At 45.2% G+C, this 21,840-nt stretch overlaps 2 protein-coding genes across 6 annotated transcripts in view; both read right to left on the reverse strand.

Moving 5' to 3' along the window:
* The window catches only part of LOC308192276 (cytochrome b5 reductase 4-like), a 191,591-nt gene extending 171,762 nt beyond the window's left edge, over positions 1-19,829 (reverse strand). Inside the window, exon 1 of the mRNA XM_080585661.1 lies at positions 19,811-19,829. The gene's annotated coding sequence lies outside the window, so the exon portion shown is untranslated. The remainder of the gene's footprint in view (positions 1-19,810) is intronic.
* On the reverse strand, positions 1,245-17,771 carry PRSS35 (serine protease 35). 5 transcript variants are annotated; one of them, XM_080585671.1, is made up of 3 exons: positions 17,533-17,771; positions 16,813-16,992; positions 1,245-12,552 (listed from the first exon to the last, which is right to left on the reverse strand). In XM_080585671.1, exon 3 carries the CDS (start codon positions 12,315-12,317, stop codon positions 11,076-11,078), a length of 1,242 nt encoding a protein of 413 aa, XP_080441797.1. In that variant the 5' UTR covers positions 12,318-12,552; positions 16,813-16,992; positions 17,533-17,771; the 3' UTR covers positions 1,245-11,075. The 5 variants fall into 5 exon arrangements, with proteins under 5 accessions (XP_080441797.1, XP_080441795.1, XP_080441794.1 ...); XM_080585669.1 differs by having other exon boundaries at positions 1,245-12,332; positions 17,533-17,759; XM_080585668.1 differs by having other exon boundaries at positions 1,245-12,332; positions 16,813-17,062; positions 17,533-17,759.
* Positions 19,830-21,840: the final 2,011 nt, after the last annotated feature.

Here is a 21,840-nt window from a genome sequence, read left to right on the forward strand (position 1 = left end):
ATTGTGCTTTCTTGAAGATCTGGTCAGGCAGAATTTTCTTATAGAGTTCTTGGCACTAAGGCAAATCATGCTGGAAATCCACCTCTCTCAAAATATTGGGCTGGCTGTGATGCCATGGCTGGAAACTTGAGCTGATAAGCCCAGTTTTTCGATAGATTTGTCAGAGATGGAGGAGAAATGTGACTAAAATGAAAACATTTTCCCATAGTCAAACTGAAGACATAAACTCATTCAGCCTCTGCTATCCTGCAACAGACCATTTCATGAAATACAATAATGTTTAATCTTGGTCAAAGCATTTTATTGCAAATATAAGCACTGTGTATAACTGTGCATGCTGTTTCACTTAAAAATTGGCTCTCTGCTACAGATAAATAAGACTGACGGGATTTGATGCAGCTCCTCTCAAAGGCGATGCATTCAGAGAATGTGAGGTTTCCATTTAAGACTGCTGGGCAGGGTCCTAAGAGAGAAATCTCAGAAAATAAAGGGCCACCTACTCTAGTCCCCTGCCCTAAAGCCCAAGCTGTATAATTTCCAGCAGACTTTGTAAAGGACCTCCATCCATCGTGCTGCCACAGCCTCTCCAAACACCACTCCAGGGCATCACTGCCTGCACCCTGAGCATGCTGCTGCTCCTGCATTACCTGGTGCTTTATTACTGCACTTTGAGCTGTTATTTCCTCCACCTGTGGGGATGCTGCCTTTCCCCTTTTTCAGCAGCAAAGATGATGATATTGTGAAGACAGTTAGCATGGTCTTTCTTCTCTTTTATGCTTTCTTCCTTATGTATTTCCTTGTCAGTCAAAATTTCTAGAGAGCTGATCAATCTTTTTACTCTCTGCACTCTCTTCCACTGGTCCTCACCTCCTGTGATGTGCAGCACCCTGAGCAGGACACAGCGCTGAGTGAAGGCTTGTCCCTGCTGCCACGTTCCTATTTACAGAGCCAAGTGGGGCAGCCGCATTTTCCCCAGTGTGATTGCATTGTTGGCCCATGGTCTGCCTACGTTCCTCTCATCTCTTAAAGCCCTTCCTGAAGACCTGTAGTTTAAGCAATTGCTTTTCAGCGGACATTTATGTATAGTGTGTAGTCGTTTGGGAATAAAAGATTTATTAAAAAAAAAGAGTGAGAGAGAAAAGAAAAAAAAAAAGGAAGAGGTTTGACAGTTTAAAGAATTTCAGTATTGAGAGTTACTATTTGGCTCTTAGTGACACTGCCAAGGCTCAGCACACTGCTAAATCTTATCAGCAAGGGAAGAAGTTTATTGAGGATAAAGGAGCCCATGGGCTGACCGTCTCTGCATTCCCCTCTTTTCAGCTGGTTTGACCTCCGTTGGCATGAGGTGTTGTTGAGGAGGATTCATCACGTGGCAAAGATTGGCTCTGTAGGTGATGGGACTGATTCTCATCCCAAGTGCAGGGTCTTCAAGCTCCACTTCTCCCACATGCTGCTTGCTTGGGCACCTGGCAGAGGAGACAGACCAGAAGGCACAGCAGGTTCCTGGCTGGTGAGGGGTGAGGTGAGGAATTCAGGGCAGTGCTTGGGCACAAGACTTGCATCTCAGGCACCGAGACAGTGTCTCATCTCTTCAGATACCAAGTACCACATTTGCAATCACGCTACAATGTATGTAGTGTACATATCCCTAAATGTAATGTTTTCACTGATATACTACACACTAGTATAGTACACCCCACACTAGACCCCATACAAGGGTCTGAACTACCCTGCTCTCATGGAAAGTCTTGTGGGTTTAATGGCCACGTCATCTGGATGTTGTTTAGATATCTGGGGAAAGACCCTGTCACCAGGAGCAGACAGACTAAGCATCATCTCTGCTGCTGCTGATTTTGGTTTCTGCCAGGGCACACAGCACTGCCAGCTGGTCCCTCAGTCTGTGACTGTGGGGGCTGCCCAAAAAGCCCTCTGCTGAGAGGGCATCATGATGTCTGCATCCCACTAACATAAAGACAACACCCCTAATTGCTTGAAAGTTTTATTTCCATGTGCTTAGTTAAAACACAGTAGAAAAAAAAATGTATTTCAGGTCATCTTTTTAAGAATGTCTGTATGTTGTGCCATTATGTTGGCAATTATGTGCTTCAGAGATCACCTTGGCTTCTACCAGGCTGATGTCTCTAAGCTGTAGCTTTATCATGTTTCTGCTGGGATATACTTTGTGATGATATACTTGGTGATGTTGCTGGACAGGCCTACAAATTTACAGTTTGCTTTAAAACTAGGGGGCAGACTTCTAGATCTAGAAATGTGTCTTTTTAGGTATATAAAAATACTCGCCTTGAAGTTTGGCATTTGCCAAATAAAGCAAGTTTCACTGCAGCCTGCAAAAGGGAGGTACGTGGTAGCAGCCCCCTGCCCCCAAATCGTGTCATTGTGGTGCCCCAGGCTCTGCCTGATGTGGCTGGGGACGAGCACATGGGGCCACGTGGGTTTGGCAAAGGATCTGTGCTTGCAGCCCGACCTTCACCATGCACGTTAAGAAATGGGATGGCTCAAGGAGAAGTATTGATTTAAGGATACAGCAAAGCAAGGAGGGAGAGCTGTTCCTCTGGAAATTTGTCCCTTCCAGCCTTAGCTCCTCCGGTTTAACAAACCTTGTTGCTTGCCCCTGTAGACCTGGATGTGCTGTGCTTGGCCCTGCTGCCTCCGGGCAGCTTTCGGTGCCCCCGGCCACATCCAGCACCGCTGCCAGGGAGCGGTGGAGCGGGGCTGAGGAGCTGGCTGGGAAACAGGGCAATGCATGAAAGAGGACCGGGGAAAATATTTGGGATCAGCTGGGAGAACTCTGGGTGGCTTTCCTAAGTCCTTGTCAGTATTTACAGTGTTTTAAATTTATTTTGTGTGAGTGTGGAGGGGGTATGAGTAAGAGTATGGAGGGAGTAAAAAAGATGGGCAATCCTCACTGCACATACTCCTGGAGCAGGAAAGCTTTATCCCACCTATAGAGCTGCAATTGCCCATTTTGCAAAGGATGCTTAGCGAAACGCAGCAGGTAAGGCCCATCTACACCATCTACAGCCTGGCTTTCCAGGTTTAGTGCCTGGATTAGCCCCGTCAGGCTGCAGAGCTGCAAGGGGACACGTCTGGCTGGCTTGTTTATTTCAGCAACAGGCTTACATAAGGGCTGTGAGAAACCTTGCCCCTGCTGGATATCCAGAGAGGTCCACACCAGGCCGGCAGCGTGCTGGGCAGACATGTGGGTGCTGGCCAGATGTGGAGCCCAACACCAGCACCGGGCACCCCGCCAGGATCAGCCTGGCCCCACTGATAGCCCCATGCAAGTCCTGAGGCCATGCGAGCTGTCTGCAGTCCGGTTAGGGTAATCTGATTAATAGTATCCAATTATCGTCATTTTTGCAGTCTGTTAAATCAGGGAAATTAAATAAAGCTTCCCTGGGGACCCTGGGGAAGAGGATGTGTGTAGGAGATTAAATCCCATGATGGCTGCTAGAGCCTGGCCTGTGCCTTGTTTCATGAGATGCTTCAGCTCCCTGTGCCCCCACCCCACAAACTGAAACATCTGAGCCCACTACAGCCGTGATGGGGACACTGGGAGGACAGGGTCCAGGCCTGCCCCAGCTCCACATCCCCCAGGGTCTCTGCAGCAGAGCAGGGGCTGCCTTCCCCAAAGCATCCCTCGTGTCTGTGCACACCCAGTGTAAAGCTGGTAGGGAAATAAGGGAAGCGGAGCCCAGCAGAGAACAGGGAATCGCTGGAGTTTGTCGCCTGCAGGACTGGGGCACATGTTTCACAGCAAACCACCCGGGGAGCAGCAGTACCACACTCGTACACTACCGGAGCTGGACTTGTCCTGCCTATAAAAATCGTTGCCATAGTTAAGGGTGATAAGAGTTGAAGGCACGAAAATCTATTCCAGGGCATAGGATCAAGGTGAAAAAGCACATCGGCAAGTTCAGGAGTTGACTACATGTAAGATGTACTACTTTTTCAGATGTACACAAGTAGAGAAAAGATGCTTCATTAGCCTAATGAGAAACGGGTAGAGAATGGGATGGGGCAAAGCTGGGGTTGTTAAATGTGAAGGACGCAAAGGTCCACGCAGACACAGGATGGCAGCTGGTCTGGGCTAACGCAGTCCCTGAGGTTCTTTCCAGCTGAGGAGGAGTTTAAAATGGCTTTTTTTTTTTTTTTTTTTAAAGCTTGTGGACAGAGCACTAACCTCAAATTGGTTAATGCACTGAGGCCAGGTTTTATTTAATCCCAGCCATTAAGGAAAAAGTCAATAAGCAAGAAGTGAAGGACACAAGCCCTTCGGTCATACCAGCCACATTAGCTGATCACAGATCACTGGTCCACCAGGAAAATTTACAAGCAATAAACTACCATATCCAAACTGGACACTAACAAAACTACTTTTTTCTTTTGAGTATTCACTTCCTTTTCACTTTTTTTTTTTTTTGAAAAGAATAACCCTGTTTACAGATCATAAATGCCTAGCATGTAATGCTTTATAAAATATAAGTACATATAATATGCAGCAGGTCAAACTTCTCTACAGACAGTATGTTTTACCTAAACAAAAATATGGCTCTTGTCTTAGAGATGACTTTTCATATATATATTTTTCCTTCATATTACTTGGAAATCCCCCTTGGAATAACCCTGCATTCTCCTTTTTCCTTTGTCCGGGAGGGGAAGCCCTTGCTGGCATCCTGCACCTCCACCCCATAGCAGCTTTGTTCTCTCCTGTATGAGCATCAGCACTGGTTAGCTGATGAGTTAATCATTGAAGAGAAGGCAAAGAAATGGAAAAACTGGGGTTTTCCATTTACTGTAAGAAAAATAGAAATCCTGTTTTCTTCTGTTCCACAAAGCACTGTGGGTTTTTGTTGTTGATCGTGCTCTTTCCCTTCTATTGTCCTCTTTTATGTTTGGAGCCCACCCGGCTTCAACACACATCCAGAAAAGATCCTTTTCTGCCGTGCTGCCTCGCAGCTGCTTTCATCTCTGATTAAGCAAAGCTGAAACCAAAATTTAATCCACAAAACTGGAAATTACATGGGAGGGGAGGAGCAGGAGAGTGCTGCAACTGTAGCCAAAGGGCAGCTGAGTAATTTGTCTGAAAAACTGCCTGACTTGGTTTAATCCAATGTTTTCCAGCTCTTTCACGTGGAAACGTAGAGCCATAGCAACCCCAATAAATATGGTGAGCGTATAATTGCCAAGAGGCACAATGTTTATCAAATGCATGTGTAGGTTTTCCAGTATATCTGATCCTCTTTCTTAACAGCAACAGCCATTGTCAAGGCTCAAGGTTGTGTTATTCCAAGTGAGAGGGATGGGCGGCTCATCGGGAGTACTATTCATAACCCATATAAGACAAAATTTATTTGGTGGTCTTGAGATTGCAGCGGCTGCTATTATTTGCTCAAGTCCTTTTGAGTATTTGTTAAAGATGCTGGGCACTGGAAGCAGTATAGAAAAATGCTAGCACAAGGAACTGGGCCATGCTGGAACATTTTAGAGATGAGTTGATACTGGATAGGCTGCCACGGTGGCAATGTGGAAATGTGGTGGAAATGTGTGACCCACAGCGTGTCCTGAAATGCGCCTCCCGTAGGAGCAACTAGCCCTGGCCAGGGGCTCGGGAGTGGCCTGCAGAGCTCACAGATTTCAGCCCTGGGTCTATCCCTGAGGAGGGGCAGAGGAATATTTCTCAGGCACCAAGACATTCTTCATCGGCAGACTCAGCAATGGAAGGACTGAGACGCTGCTCCCAGCCCCAGAAGGACTTTTGGTCCAGGTGAGGAACATCTCAGTCCTGGTTATTCCCATGTGGTCCCCATGCAAGGACCACCAGAGCTCATGTGGGAGCCCTCGCCAGACCCTAGTTAAACATTGCTTGTATTGGACACGCTGGTAACCACTGCAGTAATCATTTCTAAACTTTCCATTTAATATTTCCAGCAGCTCTCATTGCCAAAAATCTCTCACTTTACTGCCAGTGGTCAAACCGCCACCAATTTCAAGGGAACAGAGATAAGACAATGCTGAGAAGCAACACTGTAATATTTTACGCATTTCTGATTTGGCCTGGTTCAACAGCTCTCCGAGGTAGAAAACACAACAATTGCTAACAGCAGAAACAGAACTTATTACTTATTTCAGAATTAATAACTTGTGGCACAGTCTGTGAGTCATTTCCTTGTTGAACCAATTTTCTTACTCATCAAATTTGCTCACAGAGTAGCTGTCTTGAAGAAAGGATTAGACAGGGAAATTTTCCCGATAATAAATTTAAAGAGACATTAGCATCTTGTAAGACCATGTCCCAGATGATTCAATGACAACCAGTTAAAGGCATTTACAGAATTGAGTTTGTGCAATAACAACATAGCTAACAAACTACATAATGAAAGAGGAAAAGAAAAACAAGAAAATATTTATTGACATAGCATGTGCATTGTATAACATCTTAATATAGTGAAGGTTTGCATTTATTTTCCCAAATGAGCTGTAGTTTTGTGCAGTTAAAAATATTATAAAAACACATTTTTTGAAGTTTGCTGTCACTTTTAAAAAAGTTAAGAACATTAAAGAATCATAAAAGCTACCTCTTAAGGTTTTTAGCCTAAATACTATCTCATACTTGGAGCAAAATGCTGGTGCAAATAAAAATGAAAACCAGGGACTCAAATGTGCTTCCAAATCCTTTGAGATTATTGTGCAATTTTAAGCTTTCAATCTAATAATATATATATATATTATTCCTTAGTCCAGTAGGTTGTAGATGGAAGTATCTGCAATATGGTGTGCTTTAAAATTAGAAGCAGTTGACTACATTTCTACAAAGCTACCAAACATACTAAAGGTATTTGAAAAAAAATATTGGCTAGGCTTTGCAGATACATGCAAAATGTGGAACCAATGCTTAAACACTTCAAGTTTGGGATTTATTTATTTTCTTTTTTTTCCAACAGGGAACAGCCTTGGCAGAAATCCCACCAAATTGTCAGGTTTGGAAACGTTCACATGGAAGAAATTGGCGTCACTTACCACCCTCTCGGTGACGCGGTGTGCCGGGAGGTTCGTGCCACCGACCCTTTTGGCTCTGTTGCTTCCCAAGGACCCTGACGTACCGAGCACAAGCACAATCCCTGCGACTTTGGGCAAGGACTGTAGGTCAGGGTTCACAACTGCTGCCTGTCAGTGGTCCCTGCCAGAACATGAACCCTCCCTCTCACAGCCTTTTCCTTGGTGCTTTTAGCTGGGAAGAACAGCCCCATGCTTAACAGTGAAAGGAGATGTTCATGCAACTTATGATTTTTACATCTTAGCATGCACTGTTGTGCCTTTCCCACCTGCCAACTCTTTCTTACAGTAGGTCCTTCTGCTACCTCACGGCCATTTACTTTTCACTTTCTTTATCCCTCATACACCACCTCCTTCTTCCTGGTCTTCTGTAACATCGACTTCTTTTGCTGTCTCTTTCTGTAGTAATTGCTGCTTGCAGCAAGCTGATTCCTTATCAGCAGAGTAGGAGGAAGACCCCAGTTGCTTCTTTCCTCCACTTTTAAAAGAATTATTTTCTTACTTGGCCATATTCTGGGTTGATTCATACTCTATACAGACTCAAATCTGTAGAATTTGTATGGTAAGTTATGAAGTGAGTCAAGGAGAAGCTTTAAGCAATTTTTAAAGCATCGGGTACCCTATACCCCACATAACAGAAATAAATTTTACTAGCTAATATTGTGTTTTTCTTTTGTAAGATAACAAACTTAGACTTGATTTTTCACATCCCAGATAACCCCCTTGGATTCCACTCTACTTCTCAGAGCCCAAAACTAAACACATGCACAAGTGTCTTGCAGAAGCTGGTCTGGGTGTGTTAATGGTTTGTATATGAGGCATATCCTTGGCCTGGGGAAAGCTTACAAATTGCCAGTAGCCCTTTAGCAGAAAAGGGATTTGTCTGAGGTTTTTTTGTTTTGTTTTGTTTTGTTTGTTTGTTTTGTTTTCCTAAAGCCAAGAAAACAGTTAAAGAAAAGCTTGACTCTTATGGAAAAGCATTAACGCTGAGGAAAACAAACGATGCCCACTCCAGTACTTGAAAGAGGGAAAAATCCTTTGCAGAGATATTGCAAGGGATGTGTCTCCTTCTATGCTGGGAACCCTGCCCTGATGCCTGTGCACTATCCTCCATACTAGGAACACCCCCTCGGGTATTTTGTCATAGATAACAAGATACCAACTGCAGCTCTTTGAAGGCAATCTGAGATTCTGACAGCTCAAAAGTCCTCATCCCACTTGCAGTGGCTGGTACCAATAGCCCTATGCTGGCCTCTGGGGCTGTAACAACACCTACACAAAGCATTTCCTTCTTTATTAGGCTAAATGGCATATCGAAATGTTGTCTGGCATTAGGATACGACAGCCATGAACATTTTGGCCACTGGTATCTTCCCCTTGCCTGAAGGTTCTGGCCCAGACAGCACAGCGCATGCTTTCAAATGCCATGCTTGCATGTGTCTCTGCATGTGCACTCAGACACAGGGGCTTGAATATGTATATATATAGTTGTGATTAATTCATATGTTGCACTGCTCAGCCTCTTTAATCTCTTAGTACCATAAAATAAGGCACTGGACGTCCAACATTTATCCTCTGAGGATAAACATTTGTTATCAGCCTGGTATGAGAATTTCAGGTTGTGGCTGAGGTATTTAAAGCAGATGATTATTAGAACAAGACCATTTGAAAGCTGACATCAACATTTTTCATTCTTACCTTGTCCCTGATTCCCAAACTAATAAAGAAATAATGATATTTCTTTTCCTAATGAGTACACCTAAAGACGACCCCCCAAAACAAGGGATTTACTAAGCTACTTTATCTTGATCAGTTTTGGACCTGAATCAATGTTGAGGATAAAATTCTAATAAAATCCATGGACCTATGCTGACTTATATTGATTAACAATATGGTACCTTATTTGTTACAGTAACTATGGAAAAAGGCACGTAAGAAATACATTATAGAGCCACCTAAGGAATATTGTAGGTCTGCTGCATAGAGCAAGAGCATTAAATATTGGACTGAGGTGATTTAAAATTAGTCAGTGAAGCCATATGTCTTCATAGACATAGAGATGTTAACAACAACAACAAATATAATTAACTTTAAAACCTTAGACATTAATTTCTAAACTTTAAAAAATATTAGTTTTCTGCAAACAATCATACAAGTCTAAAAAAAAAAAAAAGTTAAATGTTGCCTGGAAAGGCTAAAGTTGAAAGAAATAGTTTCTTTTAAAGTGAGATCTCTTCCAATCAATGAAATATTGCTGGAGTTATGGTATGGAAACAACTGTTAAATGTTGATGTTTTGGTAATAATATGTCAAAGAAAGTTGCCTGCCCATTCAAAGTGTCAGGTTTTATATTTTCAATCATCTACAGAAAAGTGGGTTACTAAAAATGATCATATTTCATTGAAAAATGTTACAAGCAAATTTCAAATATACCAAGAAGCAAATCATATTTTAAAATCTTGTTCTATTTTTTTTTTCTTCTGCATAGGAAGAAAATTAATTTTGGTCAGTATAAACCTATCATCAAAAAATTAAATATTGCAATGGTGAATAATTATAAAAGTAACGAAACCCAATGGATGTGATCTGAAATATTATTTTGTTACTAGATTAACATAGCACCATAACAATCCTGTGCGCTTCAAAATCTTGATACAAAATACAAGATTAAGACTTGTGTGGCAATCAACAGCATCCAATTTTTTAAAAAGGCAATTCATGTGTGAAAGTCAAGCTCTCTTTTTTCATTAACTGTGTGGTTCAGCAAACATATTGAACCAAATTGTTTGATAACTACTGCTGCTACCTAGCAAGGTACCGGTTATCAGGTACAGGGTAGTTCTTCCACCATTCAGAAGCTGGTATAATTTAGTTGGGAGAATTTTTTAGTTTAACCCTGTGACTCACGTTGAGGCGGAGTCCGAATATGACATGATTAAAACTGCCCACTTTGTAAAACCATGGAAAGACATACAGAAATATTGCTTTCCAACTCCCAGAGTATCCTATCTATGCAGCTGAATTCTTATGAAGTAGTTTTAAGAACCTGCAAAAATGGTTAGCACCCAACAAAACTCTCATCCGTGGCTTTGAGGTGAAGCTCCAAATGATTGTCAAACAGCCACTTCTGAAGTCAGTGACTTTGCCTAATGGGGAAGATAAACATTTGAAAAGAAGCTAAAGCTACAGCTTTCCAAATATTAATTAGAAAGAAAATGTATATATTTAAGACTTGTATAGCTTCTCAAAGAAGGTATAAAAAGGCATTAAGTTATGCTCTGATGTTTCTTCTTCTCCCAAACATGGAAACTTCTATGTTCTTTAATTTCTCTTTGTTGTTTCTACTGAGCAATGAAGTGAAAACTTGTCTTTTAGGTCTAGTCATCGGCTACAAAAAAATTGGGGTTTCCATGGGAGTGTTCCTCCAGCAACCAGATTAGGAAACTTTCCAAAATAACAAGCACGAACTAGATTGCTGTTTTTCAACATGGAGCTGTGGTCTTTAGAAAATGCCAGAATAATTTCTTAGTCTCATGCAGTACTCTGGATCATTCTGCACAGACAGTAAAGTGATGTACACACAACTTGCATTTGAAGAATTGGAACGGAACCCTGAGAAAAGAAAATCCATTAAAAAAACATATATTGTTGGATACCAGTTTGAGAAGCTTCAATCCTTCCCCTAGGGGAAAAAAAATGACAAACAAGTGTAGTCATTTTTTTCTGACATGAACGATTTGAATTTATCACAATTGCAAATATAAATATAGTTTGGGCTTTTAAGTGCAGATCTAGGGTTGATTACAATTAAAAATACCTTGTTTGATAACTCTACCCATTCCCCAACCATTCAGCGTTACTCAAGTCACCGTAACATTACTTGTGAGCTTTGAGTTCGAAAGCATCTTGACGTAGAGTGATGTTCTTTCGGTAACTGCTGGCAGAAGATTTTCACTCTATTATAATTTGGGTGCTAGGCAAGTTAGTTTTAGCTCTCTTCAGCCTTGTGTGCAATTCTCGTCATTCCCATGTATCCAGAAGCAAATCTGGGCATATTTAAGAGGAGTAATTCTTACTGCTACATTATAATCCTGCTGTTCCCCATTGACATCCACCCACTGATGGCCCGAATAAACAGCAATGATCTTGCGTTTCCACTTCTTTTTGTTTGGCTCCTTAAGACGGAGATAGATGCCAGATCCAGTGGAGCCGGGCTCAGCATCACAATACTGATAAAAGAGATCATTAGACTCATCAGAAATGCTACAAAATCTGTAGACGAGCTGCCCAGATCGGTCGTTGTCAAAACCCGAGAAGTGGATCATGCTCCCGGGCATCATTTTGATGGTTGGGCTGATTCCCAGCTCCATGTATTTCCTTTTGTGGGGACGCTTGAGCTCAAGAACAGCATAATCATAATCCAGGGCAATATCCCCAGAGACACCCTTAAACCAGCCTTTGGGGATGTGGGTACTCTTCACTCTGGTCCACTGGAAGGAGGGCATGCCATCTGAGGTCTCCTGCTTCCTCCCAGATCTCCTCTGCTTTCTCCCACCACCTTTGGATCGTCGCCTTTGTCCTCTGTCAACTTTAGGATCCTCTTGGGCCTCGGAAGCTTCTCTCCTACTTCTCTTAGCCCCTTTGCGCTTCCTGCCATCACCTCTGGACTTTGTTTTCATCAGGCCCACCCTCAGTCTTTTGCTGCCTTTAACGTAATCCTTGCCGTTATGCAGACAGTGGGCAGCTGTTAGCACGTGCTTGGGGGAAATGAGAATGCCACTACAGCCAGTGGAGACCTTCACAGCTGTGTTGAAGGGAAAGTTGGTCGTAAACCGTTTGTCATAGATGCTGAACCTACTATCTGTTCCGTATATCTGCCTCTTCTTCCTCAATGACTTGTGTGTAGTTGTGTTTCCAGATGGACCAGGTGTTAGTCCAAGGACATTCACTTCAGTCAGGGTCCGCGTGCCATTCTCGAAAACAGTCTCATAGGATAAGAGGTCCTTCAAGTCAGACAAGCTGGGCACTGGCAATTTTCTTTGACATTCAATTCCACATACGCTGTTCAGCTCTAAGTTGGGTTTTGCTTCAAATTTAGGGTTGTCAAGGGAGAAAGTTCTTTCACTCACAATTTGGGGAATCTTCTTTAAGTGCCAAGTAAAATCTTGTTCAGTTTCTGTTCCATTAGCAAGACCCAATGTAGGCAAGAATAATATGAATACCAGTAACATGTGCTCCATTTTGTCTATTTTTTTCTAAAACAAGACAGAGAGATTTGAAAATACAGAGTTGAAATACACGCAACTATCTTAGTATCTTAAAAGCATAATCATGCAATATATACACTCAGGAAAGCCCAGCCAAATAGGAGGGACAAGTCTGCTGACTCATGGCATGCCTTTTTCCTTCAGGATCTCACAAAGGCTGCAGAAACTCTATTGTCTGTGTCTTATGGTCACATGTGGAAGGGCCCACCTAGATAGGGAGACACACCACACAAAAAGGTAACACTTTAAATCAGAAAGACAAAAAAAAAAAAAAAAAAACTATTCTCATCTGTAGCTGGGAAACATGCAGAAAGAATGTAAAATTGTTAGATGTCTGCAGCAGAGCCAGAAACTGAACCCAGAGCTCTTGATTCTGAGCTCAAACATTACTGAAAATACCATTTTTCTCCTTTGGCAGCAGTGATATCAGTGGCATTAACCAGCTACTAACCGCTGCCATTGGGAAAGCTGCACTCCATTCTCTTATCCTTTATTCCAATTACATGGAAACCTCAGCTGTGTAGAAAGAAAGAGCCTATGATTAAACTTTAAAAGCTAAGCAATTCAAGGGTATGTATGTGGTTAAGCTTTCTGGTTTACATTGTGATGGCAGTATAAATCAGGGCAAAGACAACCGCTTGCATTTTCTTGAGCTTTGTTTAGAATGAGTAGCCCCACACAGTGAAACAACCTGGTTACAGGCTAGCTAAAGATATAGCGTGAAAAAAAACAAAGAGGAGCATGAGTGTAACATGGGAAAAGAAGTGGTAACATCACTTTAAAAGCCAAACAATGGACCAACAACTATAATTTTGAGGCATCTACACCATGTAGACATAGTACTTGCATGTAAGAGGCAACAGCTATCACTTTTTAGCTAACTAAGCACTATGGCTCAAACACAGCTTGTTGATTCCAATGCCAAATTCAGAGGGCAGTTTTGTGCTGGCGTAGCTTTTGATGCCTTTCACCTTAGCCCACATGGAACACTGACTTTGACCTGGAGTTTACTTACTTGGATATACTTGAAACACATTTTACAACACCATATATTTACTTACCCTGGCTTTAAAGTAGCTAACTCAGGTTTTGGAGAAGTTGTGTGAACCTTTGTAAGACATCTGGAGTTTACAGTGACTCACAGGCCTAAGCTCTGGGGTGCATGTAATCATACTGAAAGATATTTGAAGATGTTGAAAGCAGAGCAGTGATCCCAGTAGCAAGATTTTGCAGGGAGACACCACTTGGCCATACCAGTCTAGGTTATTGGTATTGCAAAAATGCACATATTTAAGCACTAACATTTATATACAGCATTACTTTCAAAGTATTATTATTGCTTAATTAGTACTAAATTTGAAGAGGAATGATAATTTTACATATTTATGGATAAATAATAAGGCATCGAAATAAAGAAATACTATGATGAGAACACAGGAATAGCCTTCCTGGCCTGACCATTGGTCCATCTAGCCTAAAATCTTGTTTCTGATACTGGCCAGATAGATGCCTACGGCAGAGCACATGAATAGAGCAACCGTGTATGGCCCTCCTCCCTCATATTCTCTTCACTTAAAACCACTTGCACCCCATAGAATTTAAGCCAGAGGTAGTTTCTGTAGTGGGAGTAAACTTTGGTAGATTTCTTTTCCATGAATTTACCCAGTCTTCCCTTGAACCCCCACAAAATCTTGTATCCACAATGTTCTCCATTGAAGGGTTCCACTGCTTAACTACTTGCATTAACTACTTGCACTTCCTTTTCTTCACCTTGAGCCTGTCAGAGGCTAGCATGATTTGAAGGTAAATCATGTGATATTAATGTGGAAATGCTGATTTTAATGTGCTTTGTCCTAATATGGCTGTTGAAGAGACACAAGATATTGAGAAACTCGCTGCTTCCATCGGGCTTGAGAATGCCTTTTCTAGGTTCTCTTCCTAAAATGCTCCTCCTGTTCTCAGCTCTTCTTCAGGGTCTGGATTTTGGATAGCTTTCTGTAGCTGAATTTTGTGAGCACTAAGGAAAGTTAATTCACTAACTGCTAGTTCATATAGAAAGTCTCAGAAGTGCCTGGGCTGATGTCATTCCACCGAGATGGCTGAAGCCTTCCCAGCTGGATTCATAACGAAATTTGCTTTGTATAGAGACATCCTACAAGCAAACGGGTAAGTACTGTGCCTCCCTCCAGCCACTCTTTAAAAAGAAGAAAACAAAACAAAACACACAACCCTGAATAGATGTGTCGGAGCCTCCTGTTTGAAACACTATACTCAAGTGCTCGCTACTTATAAAGACAGTCTTGGACACCATGGTTTCCATCATTTATAATGAGCCACTTGTTGTTTGTAATGAACTAACTGGACAATTATGCTTCAGTAGAACTGGAAGAAGTCCAAGCCAAGGAGCTTGATGAAAATGGTAATTTTCATTACAGGGCAGAGTGGTCCCAGTAGGCAGCATTGTCATTTACAGCCAGGCACTTAAGGTCTGTTTACTAACCAGAACTCTACTGCTTAAGCAAGGACAACATCAAGCACAGGAAAAGACAACAGTTGCTATGGCCCTGTACAGGATCCTGGCACAGGGGGGAACGCAGGGACTTCTCTTGCCAGATAGCAAGGATGGAATTGTGTAGATGGCTGCAAAGACACCACTGCATGGTGAGAGAAGGGGAGAGGGGATACAGCCTCCAGAGGAAGGAGGAAAGGCCCAGAGAAGGCTATAAGCTGGCAAAAAGATCCCCAAAATCTTACTCTCACTTTCTGCCACGCTGTTCTTTGCTCTTCCTCCAAACCCCAGGCTCTGCCCTCTCTTTTTCTTTGCTCCTTTCCCATATAAATTTTGGGTTGGCTTACAGTAATTAGAAGCCTTCAGTCAGCTCTGCCTTTATGACAGGATGAATTGCTTCAGAGAAGATAGAAGAAGATGAAAACCAGAAAATGAAAGAGATTTTCTTGGTCCTGTGAAAATTTTGAAACTTTCCCTCTGATTTCCAAGCCCAGTGGATAACTGCAAGGACTCTGTCCTCATTCCAGCTACCATGCATACATGTAAAGGCATTTTCAGCTCTTACATCCTGTTTCTATCATTAACCCTTTCTGCATTCACAAAATACAAACATATCCTACCTTTCCAGGATATCTTTCAAATATCTTGTCAGCATGACCTATCTAACTCCAGAAGAATGCACCTCAAATGCTCAGGAGACAGTTTGTAGACAAGCAGTCCTGGACTATGCTTCTCTTCAGGCTATCCCAGACTGAAATTATTTGTCAGTGTAGCTCAGGAAGAAGAAAAGTTTTGTCCTTACTGCCTCATGGTGTTTTATCTTGGTTTGTTCGGAACAGCCTGGGATTGTAGGAAAGTCAGCACAATTCCCATTAGACGTGCATAAATTCAGATGCAGTTCTCAGACCACAAAATATGATAAGCTGAAACACTACCCAGCTCCTTAACTGCTTTTGGCCTTGTTCTTTAAATGGTCTGAAAGTTGGAATTGACAGTTCTGCTCTGACAAAGCAAAAGACGGGATGTTTTTGGAAATCTCATACTCTCTGCAAAAAGCCATAACCCTAACCCTATCCACCACTGCTCCCTTCACTCCTCTGGATATCGGTGCACAGATTTCATCCTCCAGAGTGGCTTATGGAGAAAACAAACAAACAAACAAACAAAAAACACGGCGACTCCTGGCTCTTACAAAAGTTAAGCTGCTTCAGTAGGCATGAGAAGAACGAATTTTACAAGGCTTTTTGAAAACTCTTGTGGGTTTCTGAAATCACACACACACAAAAAAAAAAAAAAAAAGAAAAGAAAAGAAAAAAAGAACGAAAAATGTTTTCTGTTTCCCGACGGGGGCAGGGAGAACCCCCAGCCACCCTGTGTCGGCAGCCGCTGGGTGGCGCGCCCGGACAGCACCACGGCTCGGACCGGCTCGGCACGGCTGGGCTCAGACCGGCACGGCACGGCACGGCTCGGTACGGCTCGGACGGGCACAGCACGGTTCGGCTGGGCTCAGACCGGCACGGCACAGCTCGGCTCGGCTCGGACCGGCTGGGCTCAGACCGGCACGGCTCCTTTCGGGGTACGAGCGGCGGAGGACGAGCGCTTTGCAACTTTCGCAAACCCTGCTCAGCCCTCTCCGGGAGCCTCTCCCAGCCCCGGGGCTGGCCACCAGGCAGCCTCCGCTCCACTCTGCCCGGGGCTGCGCCTTTCTCCTCCCCTGCCAGGTTTGGGGAAGGGGCCGCAGAGGGGCGATCCCCCAACCCCACAGCCCCATCCCGCTGCGGTCCGGGACAAGGGGAACGGCTCCCGGGGCTGAACCTGCCCTGGGTCCCCGGCCCCGGCTGCTCTGCCCGAGCCTGATGCCCTGGGGGGACATCAGCAGGGAAACAGAGGTTGAGGGGGGAAAAAAAGAGGGGGTCGTTGGATCTTTGCTTTTTCATCGCCCGCTCCGCTTCTGCTCACCGTTTGTGTGCATCAAGCGCTTGGAAGTCCGGCGTTTTCCTGGGAGAAGCCGAGGATTTGGAGAGGAAGGCTTCCACTCGCTAAAGCTCCTTAGCCATCCTCTGGTCCTGCGTTCAGGCGTGACCGCGGGAGGCTCTGCCTTTCTGTGGCTGATCCAAAGGAGTTCCCTCTCTCCCGAGCCTGAAAGTTAAATACCTTGGCACAGCTCTCTTGCGATTCCGAGATAAATCTGCTTCCAGCGGTGACGAATCTGGATAAAATTAGTGTCAATTCCAAAAAAGAGAGCAGGAATGGTAGCACAAATACTGCGGGGGTGAATCAGAATTAAAGGAGAGGTTGTTTTGAAATGCGAAGAGGCTCCCTCCGTGCCTACAGCCGAAGCTGCACGGAGACAAAAACCCTGAAAGAGGAATAAATGTGCCCCTCTCGTCTGTCCTGCTAGTCGCCCGTGCTTAAAAAAAAAGAAGAAAAAAAAAGGGGGGGGCGGGAGGGGGGGTCAGAGCAACGTGTCGCTTTTCAGTCCTATCAAAACTGCATCCCTCAGGCTAACGCGGCAGGGGCTTTACACCAAATCCTGCACAAGCCCAGGGCACCGACACCCCTCAGCCCCCCAATTTTGCCCGGTGGCAAGGACGCGGCCGCCCCCAGCCCTCCTCCTGCCCCGCTCCCCGGCCGCCGCCGCCCCGGCCAGGTGCGGGCAGCCTCCCCCCGCGGCCGTACCTGGCCCCGATGGAGCCCAGGGGAGGGGAAGCGGCCACCTCCACGCCGTGGGAGACCCCCTGCCCTGCCCCGCCGCCCCCGGCCCCGGCCCCGGCACCCGCCGCCGCCGAGCACCCGCGGCTACTGAGGACGGGGCGGGGGGGAGCTGCCGGGTCTTCCCGGGCGGGGGAGGGGATGGAAAAAGGGAAAAAAAAAAAAAGAAAAAAATAAAAGGAGCAAGGGAGGAGGACGGCAGGGAGAGAAGGGGAGGGCTGAGGGGAGATCCCCTCGGGTGGGATGGGGTGGGATGAAGGCACGGGGCGGGGAGGCGCATCGCCGCGGAGAGACGGGGTGATCCCGCCTGGGGCTGGGGCTGGGGCCGGGGCCGCGGGGGAGGCGGCAGCGGCCGCCGGCTCCTCAAGCGGCCCCGCGGGCCGGGCCGGGCCGGGCCGGGCCTCCCCGCCCTTCCCCTCAGGGTCCCGCGGCGCCTTCCCCGCCCGGGCCCTGCTGGGTCCGCTCCTCAGGAGCCCCAGCCCCGCTCCTCAGGGCCCCAGCCCCCCCAGCACCTCCCTCCTCTTCTCCCCAGTCTTCGTTCCACTCTTTCTAATGTCTCTGTCTTCCCCTGCCCAGGCTCCCGGAGCCTGTGTGGTTGTAGACGGGCAGAAAACCCAGCGCGGGGGCTGAGCTTTGGTGCCTTTTTCTTCACCCCTGCCGAGGCAGAGACCTTTGGTTGTGGGTCCATGGGCCCTGTACCACTGCAGTCCCCCTGGAGGGACCAGGAGTCCCAGCTGGTGTCCCATGGCCCCCTGCCCTACAACAAAGTTCTTCCCGTGCTGTGCAGGTGCACCACCCGAAATTCACTCATTAAAGACTTTTGCAAGAGCTTAACCAGAGTCAATTCGGTGAGTTCATCTGCTGAAATCAGCTCACACTAGACGATGGCCCTCTTGATTTGCCAAAACCTGCAGGAAATTTGTGGCATTGCTAGAGATCAAGTTGAGATCTCCAGAGTACTATTTTGTTGTCGTAATCATAAGAATATCCTTCCTTTCAAAGACTTAACTTTTGAAATTTAGTGGAACTAATTGTATACATAGGTTGGAAATGAGGCATTGGCCAGGAACTGCAGCCTAAAGTTTTATTTCAAATCTTCGGGTTGATTTCTTCAAAATGTTAATTTTTTTGCAGGTCTGCTTTTGTTGCTGCTTGTGTGTACGACTTAAAAGTGTAATACTAATTATTTATGCACCTGAGAAAATGAGCTGAAGGGTTCCCAGTTCAGTTGACAAGGGAAGAAAGAAATTAATATTACCTGGTAGTTATGTTTTACAAGCAATTTCTTGAACATAATCACTTTCACACTGGGTCAGGCCAAAGGCTTTGCTAGACCAAAAGGCTCTGCAAGAGCATTAGTATAGGGCAAGATCAAGCCCTATATCAAGTAGTCCCCTTGAGCACTTTCCCTACCACCAATATTTTAAACTCAGAGGTTTCCTGTGACAAATGTAGTTTCTACTCACTTAATAACCTTTGCTGGGTTTCTCTGTCAGGCACTTGGCCATCTTCCCTTAAACCTAGGTAGGCCTTCAGCATTCACAACTGCCTGTGGTGGCAGGTTCCAAAGGTCAACCAAGGGTTGTCCACCACAGCTGCTCTCTCACTCCCCCTCCTCAAAGGGAAAGGGGGAGAAAATATGATGCAAAGGGCTCAAGGGTTGAGATAAGGACAGGGAGATCACTCAACAATTATTGTCATGGGCAAAACAGACTCAGCATAGGGAGATTAGTAAAATGTATTGCCTATTACTAACAAGCTAGAGAAGTGAGAAACAAAGGAAAGAAACTATAAACACCTTCCCTCCACCCACCCTCTTCTACATCCTTCCCCTGAACAGCACAGGGGAACGGGGAATGGGGGCTGTGGTCAGTCCCTGATGCTTCGTCCCCGCCGCTCTCTCACAGTCCCTCTTGTCCCCTGCTCCACGCGGGGTCCCTCCCACGGGATGCCGTCCTGCCCGAACTGAGCCTGCGGGGGCTGCCCACAGGCAGCAGCTCTTCAACAACTGCTCCCACACGGCTCCGTGCCACGGGGTCCATCCCCCAGGAGCAAACCTCCTGAGGCCACCTCCACCTGCTCCACCGGGGGCTCCTCCACCCATGGGCTGCAGCGTGGAGATCTGCTCCGTGTGGGACCCGTGGGCTGCAGGGGGACAGCCTGCTCCACCAGGGGCCTCTGCACAGGCCGCAGGGGAACTGCTGCTGCCTGCCTGGAGCACCTCCTGCCCTCCTCCTGCACTGACCTGGGGGGCTGCAGGGCTGCTTCTCACTCCTCTCTCTCCCAGCTGCTGTTCCAGCAGTTTTTTTTGTTGTTGTTGTTTTTTTTTCTGTTTTTTTTTCCTGTTTTTTTTTTTTTTTCTTCCTTTCTTAAATATGCCCTCACAGAGGCACAAACAACACTACTTATTGTCTTGGCTCTGGCCAGCAGCTGCCCTTATAGGGCAGCTTCTTCTCACAGAAGTCAGCCCTATGGCCCCCCGCTACCAAAACCTTGCCACGTAAACCCCCAACAATTGGCTTGGCTCTAGACAGCAGCGGGTCCCTTTGGAGCCGGCTGAAACTGGCCCTTATCTAACATGGGGCAGCTTCTGGATTCTTCTCACAGAAGCCACCTCTGCAGCCCCCCACTACCAAAACCTTGCCACATAAACCCACTACAGTCACAATGAGATCTCCCCAGAGCTTTCTCTTCTCTGGGCTGAACACGCCCAGCTCTCTCAGCCTTTCTTCATAGGAGAGGTGCTCCAGCCTTCTGATCATCTTTGTAGCCTGCCTCTGGACTTGCTTTAACAGGTCCACATCCTTCTTTTGCTGGGGGCCCCAAATCTGGACACAGTACTCCAAGTGGGGCCTAACATGGGCAGAGCAGAGGGGGACAAGCACCTCCGTCGCCCTGCTGGTCACACCTCTTTTGATGCAGGCCAGGAGCAGTTGGACTTCTGGGCTGCTAGCACACGCTGCTGGCTCATATTGAGCCTTTAGTCCACCAGAACCCCCAAGTCTCTCTCCACAGGGCTGCTCTCAATGAGATCTTCTCCCAGTCTGTCCTCATGTCTGGGATTGCCCCAACTCAGGTGCAGTACCTTGCACTCGGTCTTGTTGAACCGCATGCAGTTCACATGGTCCCACTTCTCCAGCCTGTCCAAGTTCCTTCTGTTGTACCAACTCTACCACTCAGTTTGGTAGTTTCTGTCCTTGGCAGTTTCCAACACTCAGCTAGACAAAGCCACAGCTGACCTGATCTGACTATCTAGGTTATAGTATTGCTTCAGGTGGGAGGCTGGACTGCATGGCCTGCAGAGGTCCCTCTCAACCAATAGTTAGTTCTATGATTCTTTACCTCAAGACGCAAGCAAAATACGATTTCTTTGGCAGTACTGTGTTGTTCTCTGTTTTGTTCTCTATTGATTTCCTGAACCTTTGTGGCAATTTATTTATTTATTTATTTATTTTGACAGACGTTGAGCACTAAGCTGGTGCTCCTATGGAACCATTTCCAAAACTCCAGAACTTTCTCTCCTGAGAAGTAACAACCAGATGACCTTCCTTTTCATATGTTAAGTAAAGATCATTTTTCCCCATGTGGGCCATTTCGCATTTATCTACATTAAAATACATCTGCCTTTTTATTTCTCAGTCTTCACCAACTTTTTCTGCAGTTCTTCAAGATTGGCTCTTTGTCTTTATTAATCTCAATAACTTGGTAACCTCATCAGACTTTGTGACCCGACTGCTCATCCCTTCCAGATCATTTATGAATATGCTGAATAGTGCAGGGCACAGCAGGTTGTTATTGGTACTTGTCACCTCTACAAGAATTGGCTGCTTAGTACTATGTTTCCTATTTTTCAGAAAATTTGGCTATCAAATGTTTGTTTCTGTTTAGTGAACACAGGGTAATGGGACCAGTGTGCTTCTGCTGTATCGCTCCACTCTCTCTTGCTTTCTGAATTTGCTGTAGGTTATTTTGTGCTTTCCAGTAAAAACTGGAAGAAGCAGCTAATAATAATTGATTTGACTCTTGCTTTCACACTCCTATCTCATATCAGGACACTCCTATCTCATATCAGGACATTGCTATCTCATATCTGACACTCACTGAAAGCTCTCAAGATAAATGAAAAGTCTGTAAAAGTTATTTTGGAAAAAATAGACTGTGTTAATGAACATAACCTCTATTTTTTTTTTAACCTTGTTCTTGAATCCAGTTTCATTATTAATATTTTCTTTCTTGAAATAATGAGATTATACATTTTGGATAATTCTTATTACA

This window comes from Anser brachyrhynchus, assembly GCF_964034855.1.
Source record: "Anser brachyrhynchus genome assembly, chromosome: 3".
Taxonomy (NCBI): domain Eukaryota; kingdom Metazoa; phylum Chordata; class Aves; order Anseriformes; family Anatidae; genus Anser; species Anser brachyrhynchus.